We start from the raw sequence: 27160 nt of genomic DNA, 5'->3' as shown, positions 1-27160 counted from the left end.
CTTTCACATAGAGAATCTGCATAGACATCATGATAACAAACTGGTTCTCTTCAAGACATGCTGTATTTGTTAATGTGAAATTGTGATGATTTATTGTAGTCTCACTTGTTGTGAATATAAATTTTAATGATGCTTTTTTATGCTTTTTTCTTCTTTTTTACCTTATTCTGAGACTGCAGCATCATACCCTGAAAATGTATCCACAAGTTGAGCTTTGAAGAGTCTATATGGCTAATTCTTTTCTGTTAAAAAAAAACAAACCATGAAGACTTTTAGTTTAACAGGAGGATTCCAGGGCGTTTCAGTATGCTAGTAGAAATAATTATGATTTGTCTTTGAGGCAAATTACAGTAAAATCAGCAATTTGATATCAATGACACTTCGGGATTTGTGCCAAAAGTAGTTAAAAATTATTTTTATGGGATCACTGTTGTTACAGTGACACGGGGATTAGTTTGCTGATGAAATTTTCACAGAAGATGTGAACATCACTCAGTCACAAATAGTAGGATTTTTTTTTAATGTTTACAAAAAATACTGTAATTTGAATTAAATGAGGTGTAGCAATTCAGAATTTGTAATAATGTTTATACTCCTGAATTGTCATAGCTGTCTATATAATAATCAGTCTAGATAAGACATTAGTTATGTAGGATTGGTTAATTGTTCCATGTGTATGTCAAAGTTTTATATATACAGCTTTCACTTTTCCTAAATATCTTGTGTGTTGATGAAGAAGCAGTTCTGTCAGAGGCTAAGCAGCAGCTGAGAGAAAAAAAAAAAAAAGCTCATTTCTTACCAAAAAAAAGTGAACTTAAGAACCAATTTACTCTATAATATAAATAAAATAAATAAAATGTTTTACTCTTGAGACATGAGAATAATTATAGTCTAAAACCAGCAACTGAAGTGAAAAGTAGCGACTGTGAATCTAATAAACTGTAGTAGAATAACAATGGATTTGGCTCAAGTATATAAACTAATGGAAAAACAGAGTAAATTTTTCCAGTGTGTCCTTAAGTGACATCTCTGGATTTAAAATCTTGTAACTAAGGCTGAGATTTTTGCTTTTCTGGATGCCCCACTTGTAAAGCATCTAGGGCTTAACTTGTCATTTCTGTCCTCCCCAATTTCCTGCAGCTATACGTGTGCTGAATCAGCAACATAGACCCACCATAAGTAGAAGGTACAAGAGCAAATCAGTACCAAAAATGTTAACTGGGGCGACTTTTGGCCTGTATCATAAATGAAAGGAGGCCAAGCACCAATTCACATCCCAAAATCAAAGAGATAGCTGTTGGCTCACATCGAGGCTGGTTCTGGTGAGCCCTATTTGCAGCCCATATGTCCAGGATGGAGTTTGCTGGAGTAGCCCCACGGCAGAGCCAGGGCACGAGCAATGAACCGAGCGGTGCTGGCAGCTTTAGTTCTCAATGCAAGTGAAGGGAGGTCCTTGCCTCAAGCCAACGTCATGCATCTAGTGAGATGGGAATACCATTTTATGACTGCTACTATCACACTGAAAAATACTTCTTTTTTTAACCTTCTGTTTCTTTGAATTGTTGGTGTTTCTTGGTACCTCATCACATTATGTGGCTTAAAGAGTACTGGGATGAGCAAGGAGTAGTTCTCGTACTGTATGGGGCTATTTTACATATCTTACTTGAATGGAATTGAGAGCACCTTAATTAGGCATCTAAAGTTTGATGATCTGAACATATTCTATAGAGAGTGGTTTGTGTGTATTCGTCTAATTGAAATGTGTTGGATGTTTTAAGAGCCTACAAGACTGCTCATGAAGTTTACATAGATTATTAGATTTTTTTTTTCCTTCAGTGTCTAATAGAAGCTTCTTAATACCGTCTTTTCACTGCCTTTGGAAGTCCACAGTGAAGCAGAAAATGGTCAGAATTGAGTGATGTGAAACAGTTAATAAACTCCTGATTTTATTTCTCTGAAATTTGTTCCAAAGTCAGGGATATATAGAGAGCAAAGGCTTCAGTTTCCAAGCTTACGTGAAGTGCTGATATACATTTTAGTGATCTCCTACATCAGCAGAAATATTACTCATAACTGGATATCATACAGGCAGAGACTCTAAATCATATCCATGAAATGTTTTTATTTTTTATGTGCAGTTTGCAGTCGTAGAAAAAGTGTCAAAATCCTTTCAGCTTTTGAAATTTTAAATTTGCTTTCAAAGTGGTTCTTAAATATCTGAATCCTCAGTGTTCACACAAATTCATAAGCTTTTTTAGAAGATTTATTCTGGAAATTATTATTTAGTCCCCATACACTAGTGGTTATTATGGCCTTAATTTAGGAACCCGTCCGTATTTGAGGTGGCACTTGGTTGTCACTACATGCATTATCATTACCATGTCATTACAATGTAGTATCATTACAACTACAATCTGCTTAAATGCTGTTCAGAATAGAGATGGATTTAATTAGGTGTTTAAATACTTTTTCTGAGTCAAAGCCTGAAAGAGCTCATTTCTAAAACTAGATTCTATTATTTGCTTACAATTACATGGGAGAGCTGCAGTCTGTCTCAAATGCTTATTGACTGCACTTCTGTGAGCGGGGGATTGCTGGATCATGTCCCAAAGTGGTGGCACCTGGTTCTGTTCAGCTATGCAGCCTTTGTGATATATTTTTTCTGAAATAAAACTATTAACACAGAGTATCAAAGAAAACAGTAGCTGAATGCACTATGTGAGGCACATGTCAGAGCTAATTCAGTCGTAAAGCACTCGATTATTGGAATTTTGAGTGCCTGATTTCTGCTTCATAATATTAGTTTTTGTACTTAATTTCATGGTTAGCTTTTTATAGGCATGCAAAAGAAATGCTGGTACTGAATCATTTGAAACATATCATTGAAGGACCCATGCTTTGAAGTAGTGCTAGAGCACTGTGCTAGGAAAGTGGGTCAGTATTGTTAAGAGCCTGTACAGCCAAATCACAATAGTAGCACATACTTAACTAAAGAAGCGATGTTAATTATATATGGTGCTGTTGATGGACCAAGTCCTCCCTGAAGGAAAACACTGACTTTTTGCGTTTCATAGAATCATAGAATGGTTGGGGTTGAAAAGGCCTTTAGAGATCAGAGAGTTCCACCCCCCTGCCATGGGCAGGGTCACCTCCCACTAGCCCAGGTTGCTCAAAGCCTCATCCAGCCTGGCCTTGAACACCTCCAGGGATGGGGCATCCACAGCTTCTCTGGGCAACCTGTTCCAGTGCCTCACCACCCTCACAGTGAAAAATGTTTCTTCCTAATATTTAATCTAAATCTACGCTTTTTCAGTTTAAAGCTGTTACCCCCTGTCCTGTGACTACATGCCCTTGTAAAAAAATACCTCTTTAGCTTGCTTGTAGCCCCCTTTAAGTACTGGAAGGCTGCTATAAAGTGTCCTTGGAGCCTTCTCTTCTCCAGGCTGAACAACCCCAAATTTGTACTGTTAAAAGTACTAAAAATCTTTTAAGATGTGTTTGCTGTTTTAGTGTTTGCTGTCAAGCAAGGGCAACATCTAGTTTTTCCAGTTTCCCGTATTTGTTAATGCCAGAACTGAACTAAAGAATATACAGAAGTATACTGCTATATTTTAACTGGCATAGGTCAAAAATAACTGGACTGGTTTTACTCATATTGCCAATGCTTGATAAAATTTCCTTTTGACCTAATACCAAAGCCTAACTAATGCAACACAAAAGGGATTTTCTTGAGAAAATCATTTGTTATGAAGAAGGATGAATTAAAATGGAATCTGCATGTCTTCTTTAGGCATTATCCACATCCTGCACTACTTATCTGTTAGGTCCCTCTCCCATGGCTTGTTTAAATTGAAGATAAAAGCCTATTACTCTTTATCAACTGATAAGAGTTAATTCTTTAGTTGTTTAGGCAGAAGACTTTGTTTTGGTACTGGATCTCAATGTCGGTGGTATTATCCAAGCACTTCTGACAAGTATTGCCTTGTAGTTCTTGCATTTGAAATTTAAAACATGAACAGTAATTGATTTATAAGGTTAAAGACTTAAATATGTTTATATTCCGAGAGCATGTGACTCATACGATAAAATAATAAGTTGCAAAATGTCATTGTTAGTCTATTTAAGAAAGAAAATACCAGAAATAGATATATTTCAGTGCATGTGATACTCAAACATTTCAATATAAATGTTAATCTTTTTGTCTCTCCTTAATTCCTATTCTGCTCTTTCCTATTTTTTTCTAACTCTCCATATACCAGGGGCAGTTTTTTACCTTTCTTTGCTTCCCTCCAGGCTCTCCTAAAAACTAGAATATTAAAGTGCAAAAAGGAGAGGGATATAAAAGAGGCATGGGGAAAAGGCATGAGGCTAAAATGTGTGATGTCAGATTTTTAAACTTGTTTTTAGCTATTTTAAGTAGGTATTCTAATTTTTGGGAAGAAAACTGAACCCCATGAATTATGTAAAGTAATCTTATGGAAGATCTGTTCATGAATTACAAAATCTGTTTCTAAAGTAATCGTGAGAGTAAATTAATGTTGCATGTATTTCATTTTGTCTTTTAGGCAGATACACAGATTGACAGAGAACATCAAAACTTTTATGAAGCATCATTAGAATATGTTTTTAAAATTCAAGAAGTGCAAGAGAAAAAGAAATTTGAATTTGTTGAACCTGTAAGTTTTTGTTTTATTTTGTTTAGAATGCATACATTTAAAGATGAAAATTGAATTTTAAATATCTATTTTTTACTCCCTTTTTTAAATTGTGATTGCAGGTTGTTGTTTATATATAAACAGACATTAAGATCTTGGCTTAGGCACTTCTCATGTTTATTAAAGGTTTATGTAAGAGTATCATATCTACTGTGAAATGAAATGTCTGATGACTTGGAGTGTGCATAACATTTTAATGGGACAACATGTAATGTTGTGTCTCTGCAACATGTAATGGGTATTTCCTAATACCATGATTTCATGGCTCAAATGTTGAGCCAGTTTTTGGACTTAAATATTCCATGTAGGCAGTGTACACATATGTTTTTCTGATTTATACATGAAATAAAGCTGAAAAATCAGTTTTTCTGTAGGGTAAGGAAGTTTATATTTCTTTTGTTGGTGGAGTCATTTGTCTGTAGTTTACTTTCCACATAAAAGAAAGCATATGTTGCCATGCCATAAAAGAGGAGGGAGGATACAGTTGTCTTCCAAAGTCCACATTTAGATCTGGGATTTTTTCCTGGACTGTGTTTCCACCCCTCACCCCTAACTATCTTCTGGGTCAGTCAGTAACAAAAGCTGCTTCAATATGATGTGCTGGCATATTTCTGTGGCATATTAGTAGTGTTGCTAGTGTTCATGTCATACAGGACTAGCTTGCCAATTGCCTTGTTTAGTTAGTACCTGTAGCCCTTGACAGAGAACTTCCAGTGTCATCTGTCCCTTCCCACTAAGCATACTGAGCATAGCAGAGTATCAGTTGTGAAAGGGGAGCATGACAAGTATAACTTTTTCTCTCTCTCCACACCATCTTCCAGCTTCCTTGTAACTAACCGAAGCAGCACTCTTGACTATGAAATAGGTTGGATTACATCTCTAACACCCAGTGTCACCAAGAAGAGCTTCACAGATGCCTCCTTTCCATGAGATGAGAATATATTGTAAAGTGAATGTTTGACATTGATGCAAACTAATGAACCTGGATTCAGCAAGCAGTACTTACAGAAATCCTGTCTTTATGGCATACAGCTGCCAAATCTTAGAGACTAAAACTTTGCTCGGATTCCTAAATAAGAACATTTTTCTACCTGTCACAGATTAATCCAGTGTCTCTCTCTGTCTACTTCTGCAAAACTCTCACATCCTGGAAAAATCTGGCAGTCTTGACCTAGCTCTGACCCTGGTATAGGAGACTTTGTGCTCCTTTAAAGTGATAGAAACTTTCTGTATTGAGAAGACTTTGTATATCAGGAAATACTAAAATATGGCATCTTTCATCCTATGTGCTAGACAGAGAGGAAAAATAAATTTGATTTTATATATTTTAGCTGGAGATACTGAGCTTTATCCTTTTGACCAGGAGCTGTCCAGACACTATGTCAGCCATCACAGCAGCAGCTATGAATTACTGAAATGAAAGAACGATTTATCAGTTCATCAGTGCTGAGACTGAGCAAACAAGCAGGGGAGGTTAATGGTAAACTCAGTCTTGTGGACCTGGTTATTTTTGTCACCAGGTGTACACATCCAATAGGTAAAATTTACATTTGAGTGGATCAGTTGCCATCTTGTGTCAAATCAGGAGGGATTTTAGCCTGATGTGCTCCTTGTTGCACACAGGCACGGGAAATGCTCTGGTGATGCATAATGATAGCCCCTGCAGGCAGTGTCTTCTGGCTCCAGGTGTGAATTTTTATAATCAATCTGAATATAAATGGAGCTTAAATTATAGCATCCGTTATAAAATGTTAAGCCTTCAAAATTCTTAATTCTTTGTTTCTAGTCTGTTGCATACAACATGCTGGAATAAAAGCGTTCACCGAAACCCATAAGGTGAAGTATGCCAAGTAAATTATAGTATAAATTATAAGACAAAATTTAAAAAAAAAGTCTCCAAAATAGGCTTTCTAAAAATGCACAGTTTATGTAAGTGATGTTGGAAGTGTGAACATGTGCTCCTAGATGCAAGTGGATAAGGACAAAGCTTAACACTTTAAAATCACATATCAAAAGAATTACCATATTATTTATCTTCCTCGGTGTTCTACGTATGTTCAGATGCTGGAAGATGCCTGGTATACACATTCCTCCTTAGGAGCTCTCCTAGTTGCGGGGCCTTCTAGTGCATGTGCTGCTTGTGTCCCTGATTTGTCAGTTCAGTCTCCATATAATTCTCAGCCTGGCATGTTACTAATAGACTCTTTGAAGGAGAGTTTAACAAAATAAAAGAAATGCTGTTAGTGCACTGAAGGAGGAAGTTGTAATGCCCATATGGAAGAAGGATATGTTCATGATATGGGGATGGAACTTGAAAAGCAAATGATTTGCTGGAGCTCCTTCCAAGATCTTCAGTTTGTCTATGCCAAAAGATAAGGATGGTCTGGGAAGCCAACCGGGAGAAGTAGCCTAGCAAAAATTGCCAGGAAGGTTACACCTAGGAGAGTAGGACAGGAGAAGCTGGTAAGAGGAGGAGAGGGGGGAGGAAATTTTAAGGTACAAAATGTTAATGACTCATATTCTGAAGAGAGGATTATAATATTTAGAGTAGACTTTTGCAGCTGCTCCTCAGGCCCTGGCTTTCTCTGCTATTCTCTGCATCTTGTCTCAAGGAGTGGCTAATGTGTACCAGAGTGGGAGTAACTGACAGCTGCCTATTTGTGATTCTCCTAGATCTTGATTTTTTTTCCAAGGGGAAAAAACAAAAAAAAATACCTAAAGCTTTTTATACAGATCATGAATTTAAACTTATTCTCATGGAAAAAATTAGTGTTAATATTTACAGCAAGTTAAACAACAAAACAAAGTAAGTGACAAAAATTGCTGCCCTTGTGGGCCCAGAGAAGATAGTCCAAACCAGCGCAGCTTTCTGAAGATGTTGTGGTTGTTAGGAGAAATACAGACTCCTTCCTGGAGCTCCGCTTTGTCCATCAGCAATGCCAGGACTTCTTTGGCCTGTAGGAATCAGGGCACAGAGCTCATAAGCGGTAGGCTATCTGAAATGTGAGGGTGGTCCGTTAAATGTCGTGAAAGCCCAGAAGTGTTTATTTAGAGGGAAGAAAAAAAAAACAACCGACCAACAAACCCTGACTTTAATTGCATGCAGTTCAATGAGACTTCACTGCGGACATTAAACTCAATTTCCTCTTCCTTGGATTTTCTACATTATTAACTACGTTCACTTTAATCTGATGGGTAAGTACCTTCTGGTGCTATCTACTTATAAATAAAATGAAACCAGGGAGACAGGGACTTCTCGCTGATGTGCTGCAGGCCAAAGGTTAAATTCCTCCCCTATCCGAAACCTGAGTACAGTCTTCTTCCTGTGAGAATGAAATGACCAGGCAGCCTTGAGGTCACCAGCTCTACATAAAAATAAATAAAGTCTCAAGAAGTAGTTGGATTTAGTTTCAGGTTCTGTGTTGAAATCCTGGCGGCGCTGGGTAGTGAGTAGCATTGTCTTACAGAGTTCAGGCCTCGCTTTGTATTGATGTGACTGATTAGATACTCAGATTGAGGTAACTGTAAGGCACTTGTTGAAATTAAAAATTGTTGTTATGAGCACAACAAGCATTGTATGTGATGTTTGGTGAAACACATGTGAAGACCACCTCAAAATACATTCTGAAAATCTTTTTGGAAAGAAAAGAAAGGCTGGTTTTCTTTTCTTTGTTGTATAATACAAATCTCTTTAAAATTATGAGCCTGACTTTAGCAGCAGTGCCATTTGTAACACCAGCAAGAAGAAAACCCTACAAAAAAGCCTAGGGCTAGAGTCCTTGGCTTTTAGATCTCCTCCATGCAATGCTATGGCTGTACCTGTCCTGATGGGAGTGTTTATGAAGATGCCTTAACAGCACAGGCCTGTTGGGTACAGGGTGTTTTCTGATCCCTGATCTTCCTCCACTTGTGACACGGACACAGACGCAAATACCATCCTCAGTGTCAGTTGTTTCAACACAGAACTTGAATAAGCTGGTCTAGGACTTGCATAAAATAAGCATATTTTTGCTTTTCTTTTATTCCTGTTTCTCTGAGTGCTCAGAGAGTATTTGACCAAGAGAACCTCAAGGCCAGATCCTCTGCAGTGCACAACTGCCAGAATACCTGAGCAGTACTTTAACTAAAATGCATTCAGTTTTTTTTTGCTGCTGTTTTTTTGCTTTCTGATAAATTCAGCTTTGCTGCCATCTTGTGTTAAATATTTTCCTCCTCAGTGTTTCTTTGTGTATTCCAAAAAAGCATTTTGTATGGTGGAAAATGATTTTCTTTAAGTATTGAAGCTGAAATTGTAGCAGTTTATAGTATATTCTCCAGAAATGCCCTTTAAATTGATGCTTAAAATTCAGGCATAAGCTGACATACTGAAACTTTCTCCCACTAGTTATTTTATTGTAGTTTTGGTGTGCTCTAACGTTCTGTTCTGGCTGCAGTTTTGCTGAGCACTTATATTACTCCTGCAGTGCTTCTGTAGCTGAAAGGGCTGGGTTTAGCAGCTGGCTCCTTCTTACAGGTTAAGTTAGTCCACATCCTTTTGACTGAAACAAGTCAGAGTAAGCACGGGAATAGTTGTGATGCTGTATATGAAGGAGCTGTAGTTGGGGATGCAGATTAATAAGTGGATTTAGGCTGTGGGCAGGGGCTTTGCACAGCTGGAGCCAGAGCAGAGACTTGGTTATAATTTACTTACTTATTTTGTACTTTATTCATAAAAAGGAAAATTAGTTTCTTTCTTTTATGTAATTCTTTCTAGAGTTGCATTATAAACCTTCAAATTATAGAACTCTTTCTATCAATTTACGTAATTGGAGATTTTAAGATAAATTGTTGTATTTGGACCTTCCTCAGAACCACTTGAATAACTTGCAGGGCCAGGTCCTTAGCTGAGATCGTGATTTCAGCTGGGCAGATGATCACATAAAGCTGAGACAATTTACAAAAGCTGTGGAGCCCTTCACTTGACCATGTTGCTTCCATTTTTTTTTTTTTTTTTTTTTTTGGGTGGTGGGATGTGGTTCAGGAATTCACACCTGTTGTAGGGACCCCACAGAATGTGGCTTTTAAGCCCAAGGATCTTCCCAGTTCTTCAGGCTCCATGACCGACTTACTGGGCAGGCATGGGCTTTCACCATCTCTGCCCGAGGACAGGGTTTCATCTGATCCTGCAACACCAGCAAAAGCCAAAGGGGAAGTCCTTCTCCCAGCCATGCCTTCACGCTTCTGTTTGTGCCAACACTGATTGTCTATTAACCTCAAACTGCTTTGACTTACTAATGCAGCAAAACAGCAGGCTTCCCATGACAGAGATGCTCAGTGATGCCAGAGCTGGCACAAGGATGTAGGGAATGTGTGACAAAGCTGGATGGGGAAAGGGAGGAGGAACGGGAAGGGGAGAGCAGGACTTCAGTCTGGTAGCAGCAAATCATCATGTTAGCTCCTCTGCCCAGAGAGCTACATCTTTGATCTCTCATTTGTCAAGCTGTGGAAGTTTGCACATTAAAGGGTGTGCAGTGTCTTGTGATGCTGGAATGGATGGGGCTCTAAAATTGCAAAATATTATTTTAGTTATTGCCCTGAAATATGTGTTACCTTACACAGTCTCTTGACAGTACAGCAATCTCTTAGTGAGCAGTAGGAAGGAGGGAGGCAGAACAATTTAACTACATTTCTTCAGGTAGGGCCGAGTGTAAATTTAAAGAAAATATAAACACAGTAAAAGCTACATTTTTAAGCTATTTCACTCAAAATAACCTATGGTACTGGTAACACAAAGAGAAGTACATTAAATATGAATGATGGCATTTTTGTTGCCTGAGTCTAGGCTGCTTCAATAGTTGATGGAGAGAGATAAATGTTTCCATTGGATCATTCATCCCATCCTGAAAGAGAAGTCTGAAAAAGGAAAAATAATTATGCTCTTGAATACCTGTGGGTTTTTTACTGAGTTAGGAGGCAGCCTAGACAGCCAGTTACTTAGCCTAGATGATTAACTTTTCAGTGGCTGCAGTATACTAAGATAAATCTGTCCTGTTATAGCTTTTGTTATTGTACATCCAAGTTAATATATATATTTTTTGTTGTTTTCTTTACTTGGTTGTATATAAGCTAAATTATATATACAAAGCAAACAATCCATAATGAAAAATTAAACGCATGTTATTTAATAGCCAGTAAGAAGACTTATGGCAATGTCAAAACATTTTTTTCATTTTAGAACAGAATAAGTTAGAAGGCTTTTAAAACTAATAAGGGGTAGGAATGCATTAGTTCAACAGCTAAAATAAGCGTTCAGAAAATCTAGTTGCACTTTTTACTAGTGAAACATTATTTTAAAGCAAACTTTAAAAAGAATTTTCAACTGGATACGTACAGACTTCAGCTGTTCTGTTGGAGTCAGTCACAGACATACCAGATAGAGTTTGCATGTTGTTCAGAGTAGGAAGAAATAGTCTGGATTTCTTTTGTTGAATTAAGCTGTCCAAAACATACTTTTAAGAGTCTCATTTGTGGAAAATAGGTCATAGCCCAAGCAATTGCTATGAAGCAAGTGAAAAAATATTATTAAGAAAAAAACCTTAAACTCTGAAAGTATGAACTTGGAAAATACACACCGTCAAAGACTCCAGCTGAAATACTGGACAAAATGACTGGGACAGTGAATTACATTATTATGGAAATGACAAATTCCTGATGCGAAAGCCTGTTTAACACTTCTCTTTCTTAAGGTCTGACCATGGATTCCTTGCTCAGCAAAGCTTTGCTATTGCACATAATGAAAGCTTAGAGTGTTCCAGGACCTAAGACACAGAATGTTTTTTTTCTGATGTTTTGCCATATTTTGTTGCTGAAAACTAATAGAAAATCAACTGGTTTTTGCTTTCTAATATACACCTGAATAGAAAAAGTGTGTAGCAGTTGCTAAGAACTATTTTTTCAGTGTTGCGGGCAATTCCTATTCCTTATAAATTAGTGTATCGTGGAATCACAGAATGGTTGAGGTTGGAAGGGACCTCTGGAGATCATCCAGTCCAACCCCCTTGCTCAAGCAGCTTCATCTAGAGCACGTTGCACAGGGTCGCTTCCAGGCAGGTTTTGAATATCTCTGGAGAAGGAGACTTCACAATGTCTCTAGGCAGCCTGTTCCAGTGCTCTGTCACCCTTACAGTAAAGTAGTTTTTCCTCATATTCAGATAGGACTTCCTGTATTTCAGTTTGTGCCTGTTGCCTCTTGTTATACATTCTGTGTTGTTATATTTGTGTTATATAGCATTAAGAACATATGCTAAAAATATATAATGCTTCTCAATTTTATATTTTCAGCTCTTGGCCTTTCTTCAAGGGTTATTTACTTTTTACCATGAAGGATATGAACTGGCTCAGGAGTTTGCACCGTACAAGCAGCAGCTGCAGTTCAATTTGCAGAATGTAAGTATAATTTGTATTTACACCATTTTGTTTGCTAATTTAATTTCAGGATATTAAAGTAGACTTGTAGCACTTTATTAACACCCGAAATCTTGCAATGTTTTACTAAGCTGAAATCAAATTAATATATGAATAGGCAAAAGTTATTTTTGGTAAGTTAATGTAGTGAAGATTCCTGTCAACAAATAACTTCAGAAAAATTAATCTTCAGATAGTCAATTTGTGATTTCCAGGTCAAAATTTTGTGAGCAAGGACCAGAAAAGCAGGACAGCAGCCAAGTTTTGATTAGAAAACACAATAGTCCAGATGGGTTTAAACATGTGTAAATGCTTTCTTGAGGGTGGAGCCTGTCTTCTGGAGTAAGTGGATGTCCCAAAAATGCACCAACCGGCATAGAATGGTGCAGTTTGCTTCTTTAAGATCACATATTTCCACAAAAAGCTCATCCTGCTGTCTGTTAGCTTCACACTGTGTATAAAGCATATCTGAGAAGTCATTCTCTGGCTGTTCTCTGGAGCATCAAGGAACTGGTGGGGCCTTCCTCCAGTGAGCAGCTCTCACGAGCGTTAGGTTCCTCTGGAAGAAAGGATCTGTTATTTGTGTAGAGAGTTACTCTCAACTGAGCAGATTGGATCTTTCTCTGTAGATTGGTCTGAATTTGGTAGTAAGAGCCATACAAGATTAACTATGCCCAAAAATTCCATAGCTTTCAGAAATAACAAAAAGATGCTTAATCAACATACTTCTCTACTCATGATAACTGCTGAATACAGGTGTATAGTTATTTCACTGTGTAACTTGGATGTTACACTTCCAAGGACATACAAGTAAGTAGATACAAAACATCTTTATGCCCAGTTTGCATTAGAACAACCATCGTTTGCTTTTAAGGCAAAAAGTGAAATTCAACATGTTAATATTGGACCTACATTTTTTCATGATGAGTCATGTCAAAGTACGGAACAAATTAAAAAAAAAAATGAAGAAATTCTAGCATGTAGTCCAGATGCTGGATCTTTGCAGTGACTCCATTTCTTTTCTATTTCATTCTTTCAAGAAAAGATACTCACCCAACAGAATTTTTTGTAGCTCCACTAGAGTCAAAGAAGCTACAACAGTTTAGAAGATCTGACATCACCTTTGTGGTTAGTGCCTTGGCCACTGAACTTAGGGAATGTGGAACAGGTCTGGGAGTGCAAGAGCACCCTACTGTGTTCGACTGCTATTTCCTGTGGGTTACTGGAAAATAAAACAGTGACATTTTCCCTGTAGCATCTTTCTACTAGAGAGGCATACATTGGCTCAAAGTTGGAAGACGGAATTGCCTTAGCACTGTTAATGTAGATATGCAGTCTTAGGAGTACTGCGCTCTTCCAGGTTTTTTCTGCAATTAAACAAGTGCAGCGTACCTCCATAGACCCTTCCCCGTTTATGTCCCTTGTTCATATGTGGGTTTAGACCCCATCTAAAATGCTGCTTGGGGAAATAAGGCAAAATCTCCTAGATGATTAACCTTTTCCTTTGGGATTGAAATGCGAACATTGTCTGTCTGTAGAGCAGCATCTCAGCTCCTTGTCCTTTGAAGTTATGTGTTTGTTACTTTGGTTTGCTACTAAGACTCTTTCAGGTAAAGGCACAAGGGGTCAGTGTTGTTGCACAGCACAGTTTGAGTGAAAGGGTGAAAAATGTGCTTCAGTCCAGAGATTTATTTACTTTAATATGGCAAGATCTGAGAGGTGCATGACCCCACAGCACAGACCAAAACCGGCACTGTAGGTCAGAATATGTTAGTATTGTCTATGCACATATCTACAGAAACAGAATTATTAAAGGATTTTCTCCATTTCAGTGTTAAGAAATAGTTAATCTCTTCTTAAATATTATATAAGTACAACTTGAAGTTGTAAATAGGCTACAGAGGTAGAGGGAGATGTAAAGTTAGGAAGAACGAACAATGTATTATGATATGATTTTTAATTGTATTTATAAATCAGAGAAACATAAACATGAAGTTATAGTAGGGTACAGTACCTCGTTCACTTCTGTTACACAGAAGTTTGAAATCTGGCTCCAGATCTAGATTCACTGATTCCTTTTGCCTGCTGGGATGTCTCCTGAGTTGTCATTCAGAGCATCACCCAACCTCAGACTGAAGTGAAATAATTTTTTAAGACAAACTGAGGGCAATGTTTAGAGAAAATTGTGTTCAGCCTGTCTACTGCAGTTGTCAAAAGTACCCTCTCCATTGCATTGTGTGTTAGGGTCATGGAGAATAGTTAATCTGAACTGCTGTTTTCCTTCTTAAAATTGTCCTGCAGGTTAGATCAGGAGCAGTGACAGCGGTAGGAGTAGCAGAGTAGTGGCAGACCAACAGCTCCTAGCAGGTTACCATGTCCTAACATGACCTGTTGTCACTTTCACTGTTTCATCTGGCCAGTGGCTTACTTTGTGTGTCCATTTGGTATAATTTTCTATAATTTGATACAAAGTCCTGCCTGCTTAAAAGTAATAATTAAAAACTTAATAGACAAATAGAGATAAGCTTTCAAAATGGGGACATTCCTCCCTTCAACGGCATGTCCCTCTTGAAGCTCTCAAAGTGACCTGTGTTAAGTTTGTAATGAACTGATGCTTCACCCTGAGGATAGCATCTGAACAGTTCAGAGAAGAATTTTGCCTCCCTCTCTAATAATTAATTGAATAATGTTTGTTGTCAAGAAGATTTAATGTGTATTATTATACTACTGTGCAACTCCATGAATGGGTCACAAAAAGGGGAGAGTATTCACCAGTGTATAGAGTCCTGAGAGTATCTTTCTGACTAGTCAGACTAGAGTCCGTAAGATGACTTTGCAGAAACATTACAAAAATGTTTTTTCTTTTCTATTACCTGTAGGAACAAAGTGTTCAACATCTGGTATATTAGCAGAAACCTATCAACACCTCTTAGTAATATCCTCTATTATACCATGCTAGGGGTGTGCAAGGAAGCCCTGGCCCCCCTGAATTCAATAGGAAAAAATGTCCATTTACATGCATATAGATATTAGCAAATGTGAATAACCTACGTTTTTACCTAATTGTTTGCATGGCCAGATGCCTGATTTCACCTGCAATATTTAGGACATAGTCCTTCCGTGCTTTTGGCATGGTTCTGCCACTTGTAAGCTGTTCCTTACCTAGCATATATATTTCATACTTAGCTGTGGTGTTTTCGTAGCCCTATCAAAAAATGTTCATGACAGTGCTGGTAACCTGACTGTTCTGAGTATCAGCAGCTGTGGCATTACTGCAGGTGTGGATGCACAGTACATTTGTCTCTTCCATGTGTGGAGAGACTAGAGCTATCTAGAGACATTAGCCTGGCATTAACCTAAACCCATGTATTCTTTTTTTTTCAGTGGGACTTACTGCTTCAGGTTTGGGGCTATGCTATCAGCAGCTTCTAGTTTAGCCTGGCTTCTGTCTGGGTATCCTAGAGTACACAGAGAGACAGAGAGAAAGCCTGTATTTCTCTGCAAAATACTGTGTAAGCATACCTAAAGATATGAAATTGTCTCCTTTCTGAGGTTAGTGACCTCAGAAAAAGGAATGTTACTATTCACAACTATGTTTCCCTTACACTTGTGTGCTTCAGTTGAATTCTTCATAACTATGTTATTCCTAGGCTTCTAGAGCAATTAAGAGTGTTATTCTTTATTGCTTCCTGCACTCCCCCTCACCTTTTATGTCTCTGGCAGATACTTGTGTTGATCCTCTGATACTGCCTCCTTGGCATTATTAATAATTAGTTCTTCGTTGTTGTTTCACTGCTTGCATGAGATAATGTGGGGTTTTTGTTTGTTTCTTTTTCTGGATATTAGACCCGGAATAACTTTGAAAGCACTAGGCAGGAAGTGGAGAGACTCATGCAAAGGATGAAATCAGCCAACCAGGATTACAGACCACCAAGTCAATGGACAATGGAAGGCTATCTCTATGTGCAGGAGAAACGTGAGTACAACAGATGTACCTTTTAATGTGGTTTGAAAAGCACAGCAACAAATGCAAGGACAAGAAAATGGTTTAGTTAGCAGGACAACACAACAGCTCTGTGAATGAATGTCTGCAGACATCTGCTATGGTTGCTTTCCAAATGATTGAGAGGTTCAAAATTAAAATAAGTGTTTGCCTTCTTAAAAAGCACTCGGAGTAGCTAAGGTCAGATGGAATGGTGATCAAAACACTTGTAAGAAACTCAGCTCCTGCCTGCCGGGTCCTTGTGGGTAGGTCCCTGCTGTTGGCCATCCCAGTGGCTGACCAGTAGCAAGCTCTGCTGTAGCTGGCTGCCTTACGCCTTGCTGCAGAAGCTGCAAACTCCCAGCACTCTTCTTTGGCTCTGCTTGCCAAACCCTGCTGTCTCTTTTACTTTCTCTGCCTGAACAGGGTCCATAGTTCACCTAGCAGGAGCAACTTCCAACTTGTAACAGGGATCTCCACTGGCCCAGCCACCTTTAGAGTAAATGAACATGCACATAATGGAAAACAAAGGTGTAAGAAGATGATGAGTCATCTGAATACAGTCTGTCAGCTTCAAAACAGCTGCAAATCTGTACTTATGTTTTATTCACTTCATGAGACATGAGAGTGAAGTGATGAACTAAACGAAGGAATAGAACTAAAGTTCTCAAAGTGTCTGAGACTACTTGGAAGAGCCTAGCAATACATCATGTTATGAATGAAAACATAACCAGGAAAGTATGTGAAAAGTCAAATGAGAGAATTCAAAACTATACGTGACCTAAGTATCATCTGCCACTGCTTTACATTCTAACCAGTATGGAAAACCGAGTCAAACTGCTGCATTAGGCAGGATCATGCAAAACCCTCAGTAAAATAGTTTTCGTTGCATGAGTTACCCAAATATTTCTTTATGAATTCTTCTATTTGCCGTGCAATCAGCCTGACACTAGAAAAGTATATAGCAGTGTTTTGAGATAGCGTGTACATGCTTTTGAAAGTTTGGCATTCATGTAAAAATTGTTAAAATCAACTTTGCACCTGATTTCTCAATCTAAAAATAAATAGAAGGCATATGGTTATAGAATTCCCATGTCAGACTTAACCCCCTTGACCTCAGTTTTGAGGATTTCTTCTTCACTGCTCGCCTTTTAGATGATAACTCAAGAGACTACATAAAGTCATAGATAATTGATTTTACAAATAACATAATGAAATTAATCTTTATTCCATATGTCAGCTAAAGGAAAGAAACCTCAATGCTTATCGTAGTTAACCTCAGCCACTTTTATCCTCAGAAGCACTGAAAGTTTTAAGAACACCTTTTATCTTTTAATTGTGTAATAATGACAAAAGAAACCTGTGTTAAGTGGAAGTTACACTGAGCCCTGCTAATGGGGGAGGGAAAAAAGGAGTGAAGCATTGGGCACATGTTGTGCTTCATTAAATAGTGAGAAGGCAACTTGACATCCTCTTACTGAAGAGAAATTTGTTCATTAGTTTATTGTGGAGTAAGAGTAACAGGGTCTGTAATCTCTGTCAGTAGGGAAGGTACTGCTTGTGTGTTTCCTTGTCATGCAGAATTACTTTCCTACAACCATCATCCCATAGGCTCTTGTCAAATTCTGGACAACCGGGCTAAATGTTTACTATTCTTGAGAGTAAATCCTGTGTGTATTTATTACCGAAATGCATGGTGGTAAATATGGTTTAAAAAAAAAAAAAAAATTGTCGGTAGGTCATAGATTACTTATGCCGTTCATCTGAATTAAAATAACAGACTTAAAGTTGCAATGTAGGTGACTGAGTACATTTTTTAAATTAAAAACAGGTGACTTCTAAACTCATCTAAAACTTCTTTGAGAGTGGTCATTCTTCTCATATATGCTAAAAGAGTTAATGAAATGCTATCAGAGAAAATATTGATTTAGAATAATTAAAGATTTTGTTTTTGAAAATAAGATAAAGTATAGGAACAGAGTAGCTAACTTCTGAGGCTGGGTAACCAGTTGACTTTTCAATTCATGACATTACTTTCCTGCAAAACGTAGGCAACGGGAGAAATTTTTCCAAGTCAGCATAACAGGCTGCACAGATTTCCACATCAGTGTTTGTGGGTTGCCAGACACTCACCTTACATGGCTGATGCAGTCTCTTGTATATCCACCGCCTTTTTGGAAGGCTACGTCTAGAAGGCAAAGTCACTGTATCTATAGCAAAACTACTAGATTTTTTTTCGACACCTTGGATTTTTATTTGACTGTTTGCATTAAAAAAAAAAAAAAAACTTAAAATAAATTTTTTTGAACTCAGAACTCTTTCATTTTAAAAAGAATTAAAAGGTCCAGATATACGGTACTAAGAAAAAATTGGTATAATTTTTTTCCCACAAGTAACGCCCATTGAAATAAATTCAAAAATCACATGTTGTTGAAAGTATCATGTAGTCTTTTCATATTCTGAATGTACACAGAAGTTACAATACTGCATTATATTTATGTATTTTGCTTTGGCACCTACATTCGTGATGGCTCTGCAGAGCCATGTTTGAATATGAGACTCTGAAGCATAATGCTGTCCAAGAAGAAAGAAATGCTTTTTTTGTCTTGGTACCTCTTCACACACAGGCATTGTGTTTGGTCTCTGCAGCTGAGTACCCAGAAGCTGTATCAGTGCTAGTAAAATAAATGGGACTGTACTCTGCCACTGAGACGAGCTAGCACAGAATAACCCACCCTCTACGCTAAATTTTCTATCCTCAAAAATCAAGAAGCTTTGTCCGAGTTGCCTATTGACTATGTGTTACCTAGTGACCGTGAATGCTCCCAGCACTATTTATTAACCAGTGCAAATATAGCCATAATATTCTGGCCCAAGGGGGAGCAGTCACACTGCAAAAATCTGAATTATCATGTCCTCTGCAGTTCAACACTCCTCCAGATGTATCTGTAAGAATCCGGGAGCTTATCTCGTTTTCTGTGGGAGTTTTTGATTTTGTAGGCTACATGTGGATGCTGTTATGTTTCATTTCTATCTAACTCTAACTAAAATAGTGATAAAATGCTGAAATAATTATCTTTAATACTATCTCTCTTTAATCTAGGACCTCTTGGATTTACATGGGTAAAACATTACTGCACTTACGATAAAGGAACAAAAACATTTACAATGAGTATAGCTGAAACAAAATCTGGTGGAAAAGTGGTGAGTTGCAAATACATGAACACATGTATTCCATCTTTTACGTTAAGCATTCAGGAACTGTTAAAAGAAAAACAAATGGTGAACGAAGCATAAGTTTGTTTTCATTCATGAAGCAGTGCATGTCTTACAGATAAATTAAATATTTAAATAAAAATATTTATTTTAGAACATATAAAACCCACATATTAAGTAACTACAATAATGCAGACATTACAAATGCATGGGAAATCACTGAAGTTTGCACAGAATCATGGAATGGATGAGGTTTGGAAGGAAGCTCTGGAGATCATCTAATTTCATTTCCATGTTCAATGCAGGGTCAGCCAGAGTAGGTTAGTGAGGCCTGTGTCCAGTCAGGTTTTAGATATCTCCAATGATGGACACCCCACAGCCTCTGTGGGCAACTTGTTTCAGTGTTTGACCACTGTAAAAAAGCTTTTTCTTAAGTTAAATGGAATTACCTGTATTTCAGTTTGTGCCCATTGCCTCTTGCCCTTTCACAGGGCAACACTAAGTAGAATCTCATTCAGTCTTCTTTACTCCTTCCCATCAGATAAATCACTAATATGATCCCTTTTCTCCAGGCTGAACAGTCCCAGCTCTTGAAGCCTCTTATCATATGACAGATGCTCTAAGTTCTTAGTCCCCTTGGTGTCCCTTTGCTGGACTTGCTGCAGTCCATCCAGTCTCTCTCATACTGAGGAGCACAGCACTGGACACAGCACTCCAGATGTGTCTCATCAGTGCTGAGCAGAGGGGAAGGATCATCCCCCTCAAACTGCTTGCAACACTCTGCCTGGTGCAGCACAGGAAGCTGTTGGCTTTCATTACTGCAAGGACGCATTGCTGGCTCACAGTCAACTTGTTGCCCACTAGAACCTGCACGTCATTTTCGGACAAGCTGTTTTACATCTGGTTCTTCCTCCCTAGGGGCAGAACTTGGCATTTCCCTGTGTTGAAGTTCAAGAAAGTCCCTTTCTGCACATTTCTCCTGCTTTTTGCAGTCCCTCTGTGTGGCAGCACACCCATCTGGTCTATCAGTCAATCCTCCCAGTTTTATATCATCTTGCTGAGGCTGCTTTCTGTCTCATTGTCCAGGCTGCTGATGAAGATGTTAGACTGTAATGGCCTCAGTACTGTCCCTTGGGGCACACAACCAGTGACTGGCCTCCAGATGGACTTCTACTACGAGCTCAGCAGTTCAGCCAGTTTTCAGTTCATCTCACTATCTGCTTATCCAGTCTGTACTTCACTAGTTTGTCTATGAGGATGTAGTAGGAAACATCCTGTTGTAGTAGGATGTAGTGTCGAAAACCTGGCTAAAGTTGAGATAGACAATATACATTGTTCTTCCTCATCCACTGAGCCATCCATCACATTGTAGAGGGCTATCAGGTTGAATTATTTCCACTTTATTAAGTCCATGCTGACTACTTCCAGTCACCTTTTTATTATACTTAATATGTTTGGAAATGCTTTCCAGAATTATTTACTCCAACACCTTCCCAGGGATCAAAGTGATGCTGACTGGCCTGTAGTTCCCCATATCCTTCTCCTTGCTGTCCTTGAAGATAGGAGTCACATTTGCTTTCTCCCATTTCTGAGAAGTTGCCCTGGCTGTTTCAGCCTTTCCAGCATTATAGAGAGTGGCCTCACAGTGATAGTGGCCAGAACTAGGACTTAGTCAACTTTATTCTTTAGAAATCTTTTTTTTACTTACATGTGAGAGTTGACAGAATTGTATATAACCATGTTATATATGGAGATATTTGTAAGGTTTGGGACTTTGGGAGTTTTCTGAAATATAACTTAATAATTAAATAACAAATATGTGACAGAAAGCTAGTAACTGTAGTCTTACTTTATATACCGAGAAATTATTATATGTTACAAAATAATCTCCTATCTTAAGGCATATTCTTGGAGACTGTTTATACAGTTAAATTTAAGATGTGAAGCCAAGGTATATCAGCAAACTGTCCATGCTAATTGTATTTTGCTTTGCTTTATAGAATGGCCTAGTCACAAGCTCACCAGAAATATTCAAGCTAAAATCTTGCATCAGGAGAAAGACAGATTCAATTGACAAACGTTTCTGTTTCGATATTGAAGTATTTGAGAGGTTTGAATATTTTTTTCATTGTGTTAACAAAATTGAATATAATTAAAAATAGAATCACATGCAACCAATATATAATAACTACTGCTGTAACAGGATCATGTATTTCTCAATATGCTTGTATCCAGAGAAACCAGGCTTTCAAGACTTAGTACTTCAAACCTGTTTTTCTAGCCAAATTCACTACATCGCTTATGTGTTGTCTTAACTACATTATGTTTGCATGCAGATACAAGATGGATCCTTATAATGGCTGTAGCACAACTGACTATTGTCTTTTAGAAAGAGATGATAAATATATTTATAAATACTTAGTAATGAGTATATTCTTTCAGAAATGTATGATAGCACATAATTTTTCTTTTTTTAAAAATTAATTCTACTTTTTTTTTTCACTTATTCATGGATATTATATAAGATAGGTGAAAACGGCTTTTCTGTATTTGAAGTATATGTACACAGTACTTTGTAAAAGTATTCTTTTCAAGCTTGGGAATAAAGGGAAAATGAATGAAGTTTTCTCTTAAAATATGATAAATAGACTGACTTTTGTAGTTGTTCTCAAGAAATATTCTATGACTGTTACTGTCATTTTAAATTCCATTCAGAATTGCTGCTTTTACATGATAATTTTGAAGTTAGCTTGGTACTTTCAAATAGAAAACATTATTTTTCTAAAATACACTTCTGACTGAGTTCAGGTTTAAGAAATAGAAATTTGATAAGAACAAATGGTGGGACTAATTCGTCTCTTGAAAGCTTCTAAGCTTGAACTGAGTTTGAAATCGGTAGTTGTTTCTAAGCACAATTGCATTTATTAGACACATCTGTGGCAGTACCACAGTAACATATTCACATGTGAGTGTTCTCCCTTCTTTCTCCCTTACTCTGCTAGAACGTCCACAGTTCAGCAGAGCTGCCCAGAACAATTAGTTCCATCTGCAGTTCTTCAAGTTCTCATCAAAGAGATAGTTATAGCCACTTTTTACATATTATTTATTCCTTCTGGACATTTTAATTGATTGCAAATGTGCATGGCCTATAAGTTCTTTCATTCTGGAAACTTGGACAGAAGATTGAAAGGGGAGTAGAAGACAAAGTTACTTAGTCATTGTTGTACGGATGGATATACCTTCCACCCACTGATAGAAAGTCCACTTTTCCAGTTGATTGGGTATTCAGTGGGGAACTAGTGAATTTTTGAACAAGTCAACAGAGGAGATAAATAGACAATGAATCTGTAATATTTGGTGGGAGTTCATATACAGGGGCAACATTAATCTCTTCTGAATGTCATATTGTTAAAATTTGTATTTCCCCTAAGAAAGAGAAGATGCAGTGGCCATTACTGATGTCAGTAATGACTAGGAATGTGAGCAAGTTCATATAACTGTAAACACAGTACTGGAATTCCAAAAGACTGTGATAATTATTACATTTGAACCAATTCTAAATTCAATATTGTTTGCTCAGAGTATAATGTTGGACATCACCTGCAAATTATAGAAAAAACTTTAGAAGCAATTGACATGAGTAAAAGATAAATTTCCTTAGCAACATGAGGGTATGACTTTTCATCATGAAAGAGCTCTTTTTAAAAATGTGCAGCTACGCCAGTCTTCAAAATTCTGTTGCAATATTTTTATGGGTAACTTCTGTCTACAGACACCTTATCTCACAGAGCTAATTCTCTCCTTGCATTATTATATGCATCTTTGTATGAAACATTATATGAATTATTATTTTATTGAAATATTGGAAAAGCATGTAGACTGATGTACACGTCTTATTTCATGAAAGAATCATGTTAACTGAAATAAAACCTTATGAACAACTCATGGAGAAAACACGCCATGAGCCCTTCTAATTGCCATAATTAATTTAAAATTTGCTTGGGCGTTTTTCACACCTACATTCATAGGTGTGAAAAACCTCAATTCAGCTCAGACTTCCTGTAAACACTATTCTAGAGGTTACACCATCTTATTTTGTACTCGAGCTGTATAAGAAGTTAACATCAAAAAGTGTGTTTCACCTTGAACGTAATTTTAATTTCTAAGAAATTACCAACTAGTTCAGTAACTCGAGAGGAAAATTTATTGGAGTTGATTTGGGCTTTTTTGTGTTTTTTGACTAATATTGGGGGATTATAGTGTTAGATTTTTGAGTGTTAAAACATGCTATACAATGACTGCAAATGTGGCCAACAGATTAAATCAGAAACACAGAGCTAATAGCAGGTATCTCTAAGCTTGAAGTAAAATGACACACAAATTTCTGTTCTTTCTGTACATGCTAACCAAGGGACTATAAGTATAAATGCAATTTTCCAACTGAAATATTAAACACAATAAAAAGAAGAAAAAAAAAGTTTCTATTTCTAAAATGTTTTGGAGAGATAAATTACTAGGTAAGAAAGTGTGGGTAGATAGCAAGATGGAATATTGAGATGGAAATAGACTTAAAGAAAATAGAAAAACAGTTATACATCTTAATCTGGGTTAACTGCATCTTTTTACACTTGTGATAGTAGATAGCAAACAGAATACTCGGCATTTTTATGTATAAAGGCAAGGCTTACTCCTCCTTGAATGGTTTAGTGTATGTGTGTGAACACACATTTTGATATTTTATATTGTCCAGTAGCTTTCTTACATGCTTTTAAAATACGAGGTTACAATGGAGGTCTTGGAGGAGGTGGGAAAGGATAGTGGTTTTTTGGTTATTTATTTTTATAGTGGAAGATGAATACTTAGTGAAAGCTACAGTGTCCTTTATTTGTGAACCTGACATAGAAAAATCAGTTTTGGACAATCTGCTGAGAGTTTTGAGCAGTGATACACTACATTGGTGTGGGAGCAGGACTTCCTAAAATGGACTGTCTTATGGGCAGTCTGTGTTGGCAAATCAACTAATTAATTTGAAAGCATTTCTTAAAGAACTCATTTTTCTGTGATCGCAAATACAGACTAATTCTTTGTCTTTACATGTCTGTTCATATAATTATTTCAGGAACAGAGATCAAAATTGTTTCCCTCATCCCTTCTCTGGTTCCCTTGACTCTTTTTCTATGCCGTGTCAAAGCTTCATCAACAGAGAGGATATGCCACTTTTTAACATTTACCATAGCGGTTAGAGCACAGCCAGCAGAAAGAACTGATTTTTTTGAATCCTCTCAAATAAAAAATTCCTCCACCATTATAGTACTCAGCTCAATTGGCTTTATATCTCCACACTTAAGATACTATCTCAAAACACTCTCTTTAGGGCATTTGAGGGCACTCAGCTGTTTTAGGGCACATTTCTTTTGACTGACTTTGGATGTCTGTTTTAGGATATGATGACTTTTAGATTAAAAGTATCTACTTCTCTTCATTTGCTATTAAATGAATGTAGATAACCAGCTCAGACATAGAAATGTTTTGTGAAATTGAGCTGATGTATCTTTCCCTTAAGTTTTCCACCTTAAGCATTTCCTCACTGAAAAATGGGTTGTATTGGATCTTGCTTGCACATGTACAACTCATTTTGCAATGTGCAGGTGCCTAATACCTATTAGAGGATTGTAGCACTTAGGACTAGGCATCTGAAATGACATACCAAACTCTTAAAAAACAGACCTATTTTTAAATCTAGCTCAAAGATGGCTTCTGACATAAAAGAATAACAACTTCTTTTAACTTCTCTCTGTCTTTTATATACTCAATTCATGACAATATACATTTTAATTCTGACTTTGAATGCTGTTTGAGAAAAATAAATTAGTAACTTCAGTGTATGTGTATGTTTTTGACAGACCTGGAATCATCACACTGCAAGCTTTTTCAGAATCCAACCGAAAACTTTGGCTTGAAGCTATGGATGGAAAGGAACCAGTAAGGATATTTTTTCACTTTCTTTTCTTTTTACAGTTTTGTGGCACACATATTAAAGAAAGAAGCTGGTATTCATTTCAGATACTCCGCTACAGCACAGGAAAATACAGTTCTGTTCTTTGTGAGACACACAGAGAAGATAGGTACAAAGTAGAAAATTAGAACTATTAGTGAATTTAAGCCTTTATTATTACTTTATGTTAGGATATTTAATGTTTAAGTACTTTGATAGCATATTGTCTTATAGGATTCATGGTTCAGATAACATTTGTGATTTGGTAGTTTCTGCACTGGTAAAGACAAACCACCTTTTGGGCAGAATTGTGGGGTAAACAATTAGCACCATCTTGAAAGGCACTGCAGAGAGAAGAAAAATGTGTTGAGAGCTACAAAGAGACAGGCTTGTCTGAGATTTCTTCCCACTATTAATCTGCTTTTAAAATAGTTACTGAATGAGGGTGATGCCAGACCTGTATCCTAGGGGAAAAAATTGGTTGATAGGTTTTATGAGATACATGAGTGTTTTTACAAGCTGCTTGCTTGATTGAAACAGTAAAGAAATCGGATCAGTAGTTGTATGGAAATCTAATCCGTTTGGAGTCTGCAAATCTGACTTCTAACACATTTGAGGTGCCTATAAATTTAATGCTATTAAATCCCCAGTCAATCTAGAATCTCAAGGCCAGCCTGAATAGGTTTCTGGGACACATCCTGCTGGCCCACTGCCTTCTCCAGCTGTGAAGGTGATCAGCTGTGTAAAACTGCAAAACACAACCAAAACAGTGGGTTGTTGTCCCCTTCACCTGCCAGATCCTAGCACAGGGCTGTTAACCTGGGTGAGTGCTGTGGGGGTAAATGTCAAAAGAAAATGAAAGGCAAGGTTGGCTTTCCCCTAGAAGCAGGCTAATACACAGCACGATACAGCTAGCTTAAGAACTACCAACAAACCTGGCAATAAAGAATTTAAAGCACAAATATCGACATGTTGTGTTTGGGTTTTTTTTACAGATCTACACGCTGCCAGCCATTATTAGCAAGAAGGAAGAAAGTAAGCTCTTTATTTATGTAGAGTTACCAAATATTGCTAGATTTCTGTAATATCCTAGTTTCTAGATGTGTGTGTGTGTGAGAGAGATGAATTATTTTATATTTTCTTTATTGCTACGAAATAACAGTTTGTTGGATTACATGATTGGGTTACATGAAAGCACATCCTAAGCTATGTAAATTGTGAGAAAGCCTTCAGCTTTTGTATTGCTATCAAACACAAATTGGAAGAAAATTTGATTGGCTCAAATATATTTTAAAAATCTGTACAAAGTTTCTGTCAGTAGTCTGTATACCTGAGGGTAAATACATGCCAGTGTGTTGAAATAATACCTCTATATGGATCGCATCTTTTTGGGTTTAGGTATATATATACCTATTACACATACACAGAGTAATAAAATTAGTATATTTAAAGATGCTATGAGATTTATTTATATAATTATATTAACACTATATAAACACGTTATTAATATAATATTAACACAAATGTAAACAATTAGTTTTGCGTGTGTATGTATCTCAGAGAGAGAGAGAGAGAGAGATGTGTCTGATATGGACATACATCTTCATAGGAGCTACATTTGAGAATCTGGAAATCTAAAATTTGAGCCACTACCTCTGTTTTTATATCATGGTGTTTATTTTAATGGTGACAAATATGCTACTTTAAGATCATCTTTATTCAGCTAGTTAGAGCAGTGAGCATTGAAGATAAAAAATTAATGAAAAGTACATTCACTTGAAATAAACTCACTAAATAAAGTCAACAACA

General features: G+C 37.1%; 1 protein-coding gene across 1 annotated transcript in view; it reads left to right on the top strand.

The window, feature by feature from the left end:
* Positions 1 to 27160, top strand: part of ARHGAP42 (Rho GTPase activating protein 42) — a gene marked incomplete at its 5' end in the record, with an annotated part of 54718 nt that overhangs the window by 126 nt on the left and 27432 nt on the right. Inside the window, 7 exons of the mRNA XM_010079365.1 lie at positions 4566 to 4676; positions 12036 to 12140; positions 16005 to 16134; positions 19244 to 19344; positions 21357 to 21466; positions 25260 to 25338; positions 26347 to 26386. Coding sequence (XP_010077667.1) covers positions 4566 to 4676; positions 12036 to 12140; positions 16005 to 16134; positions 19244 to 19344; positions 21357 to 21466; positions 25260 to 25338; positions 26347 to 26386 — 676 coding nt within the window. The remainder of the gene's footprint in view (positions 1 to 4565; positions 4677 to 12035; positions 12141 to 16004; positions 16135 to 19243; positions 19345 to 21356; positions 21467 to 25259; positions 25339 to 26346; positions 26387 to 27160) is intronic.

This window comes from Pterocles gutturalis, unplaced genomic scaffold, assembly GCF_000699245.1.
Source record: "Pterocles gutturalis isolate BGI_N339 unplaced genomic scaffold, ASM69924v1 scaffold394, whole genome shotgun sequence".
Taxonomy (NCBI): domain Eukaryota; kingdom Metazoa; phylum Chordata; class Aves; order Pterocliformes; family Pteroclidae; genus Pterocles; species Pterocles gutturalis.
The sequence above is the reverse complement of the archived record's forward strand: the minus strand, read 5'-3'. Positions and strand labels throughout refer to the sequence as shown.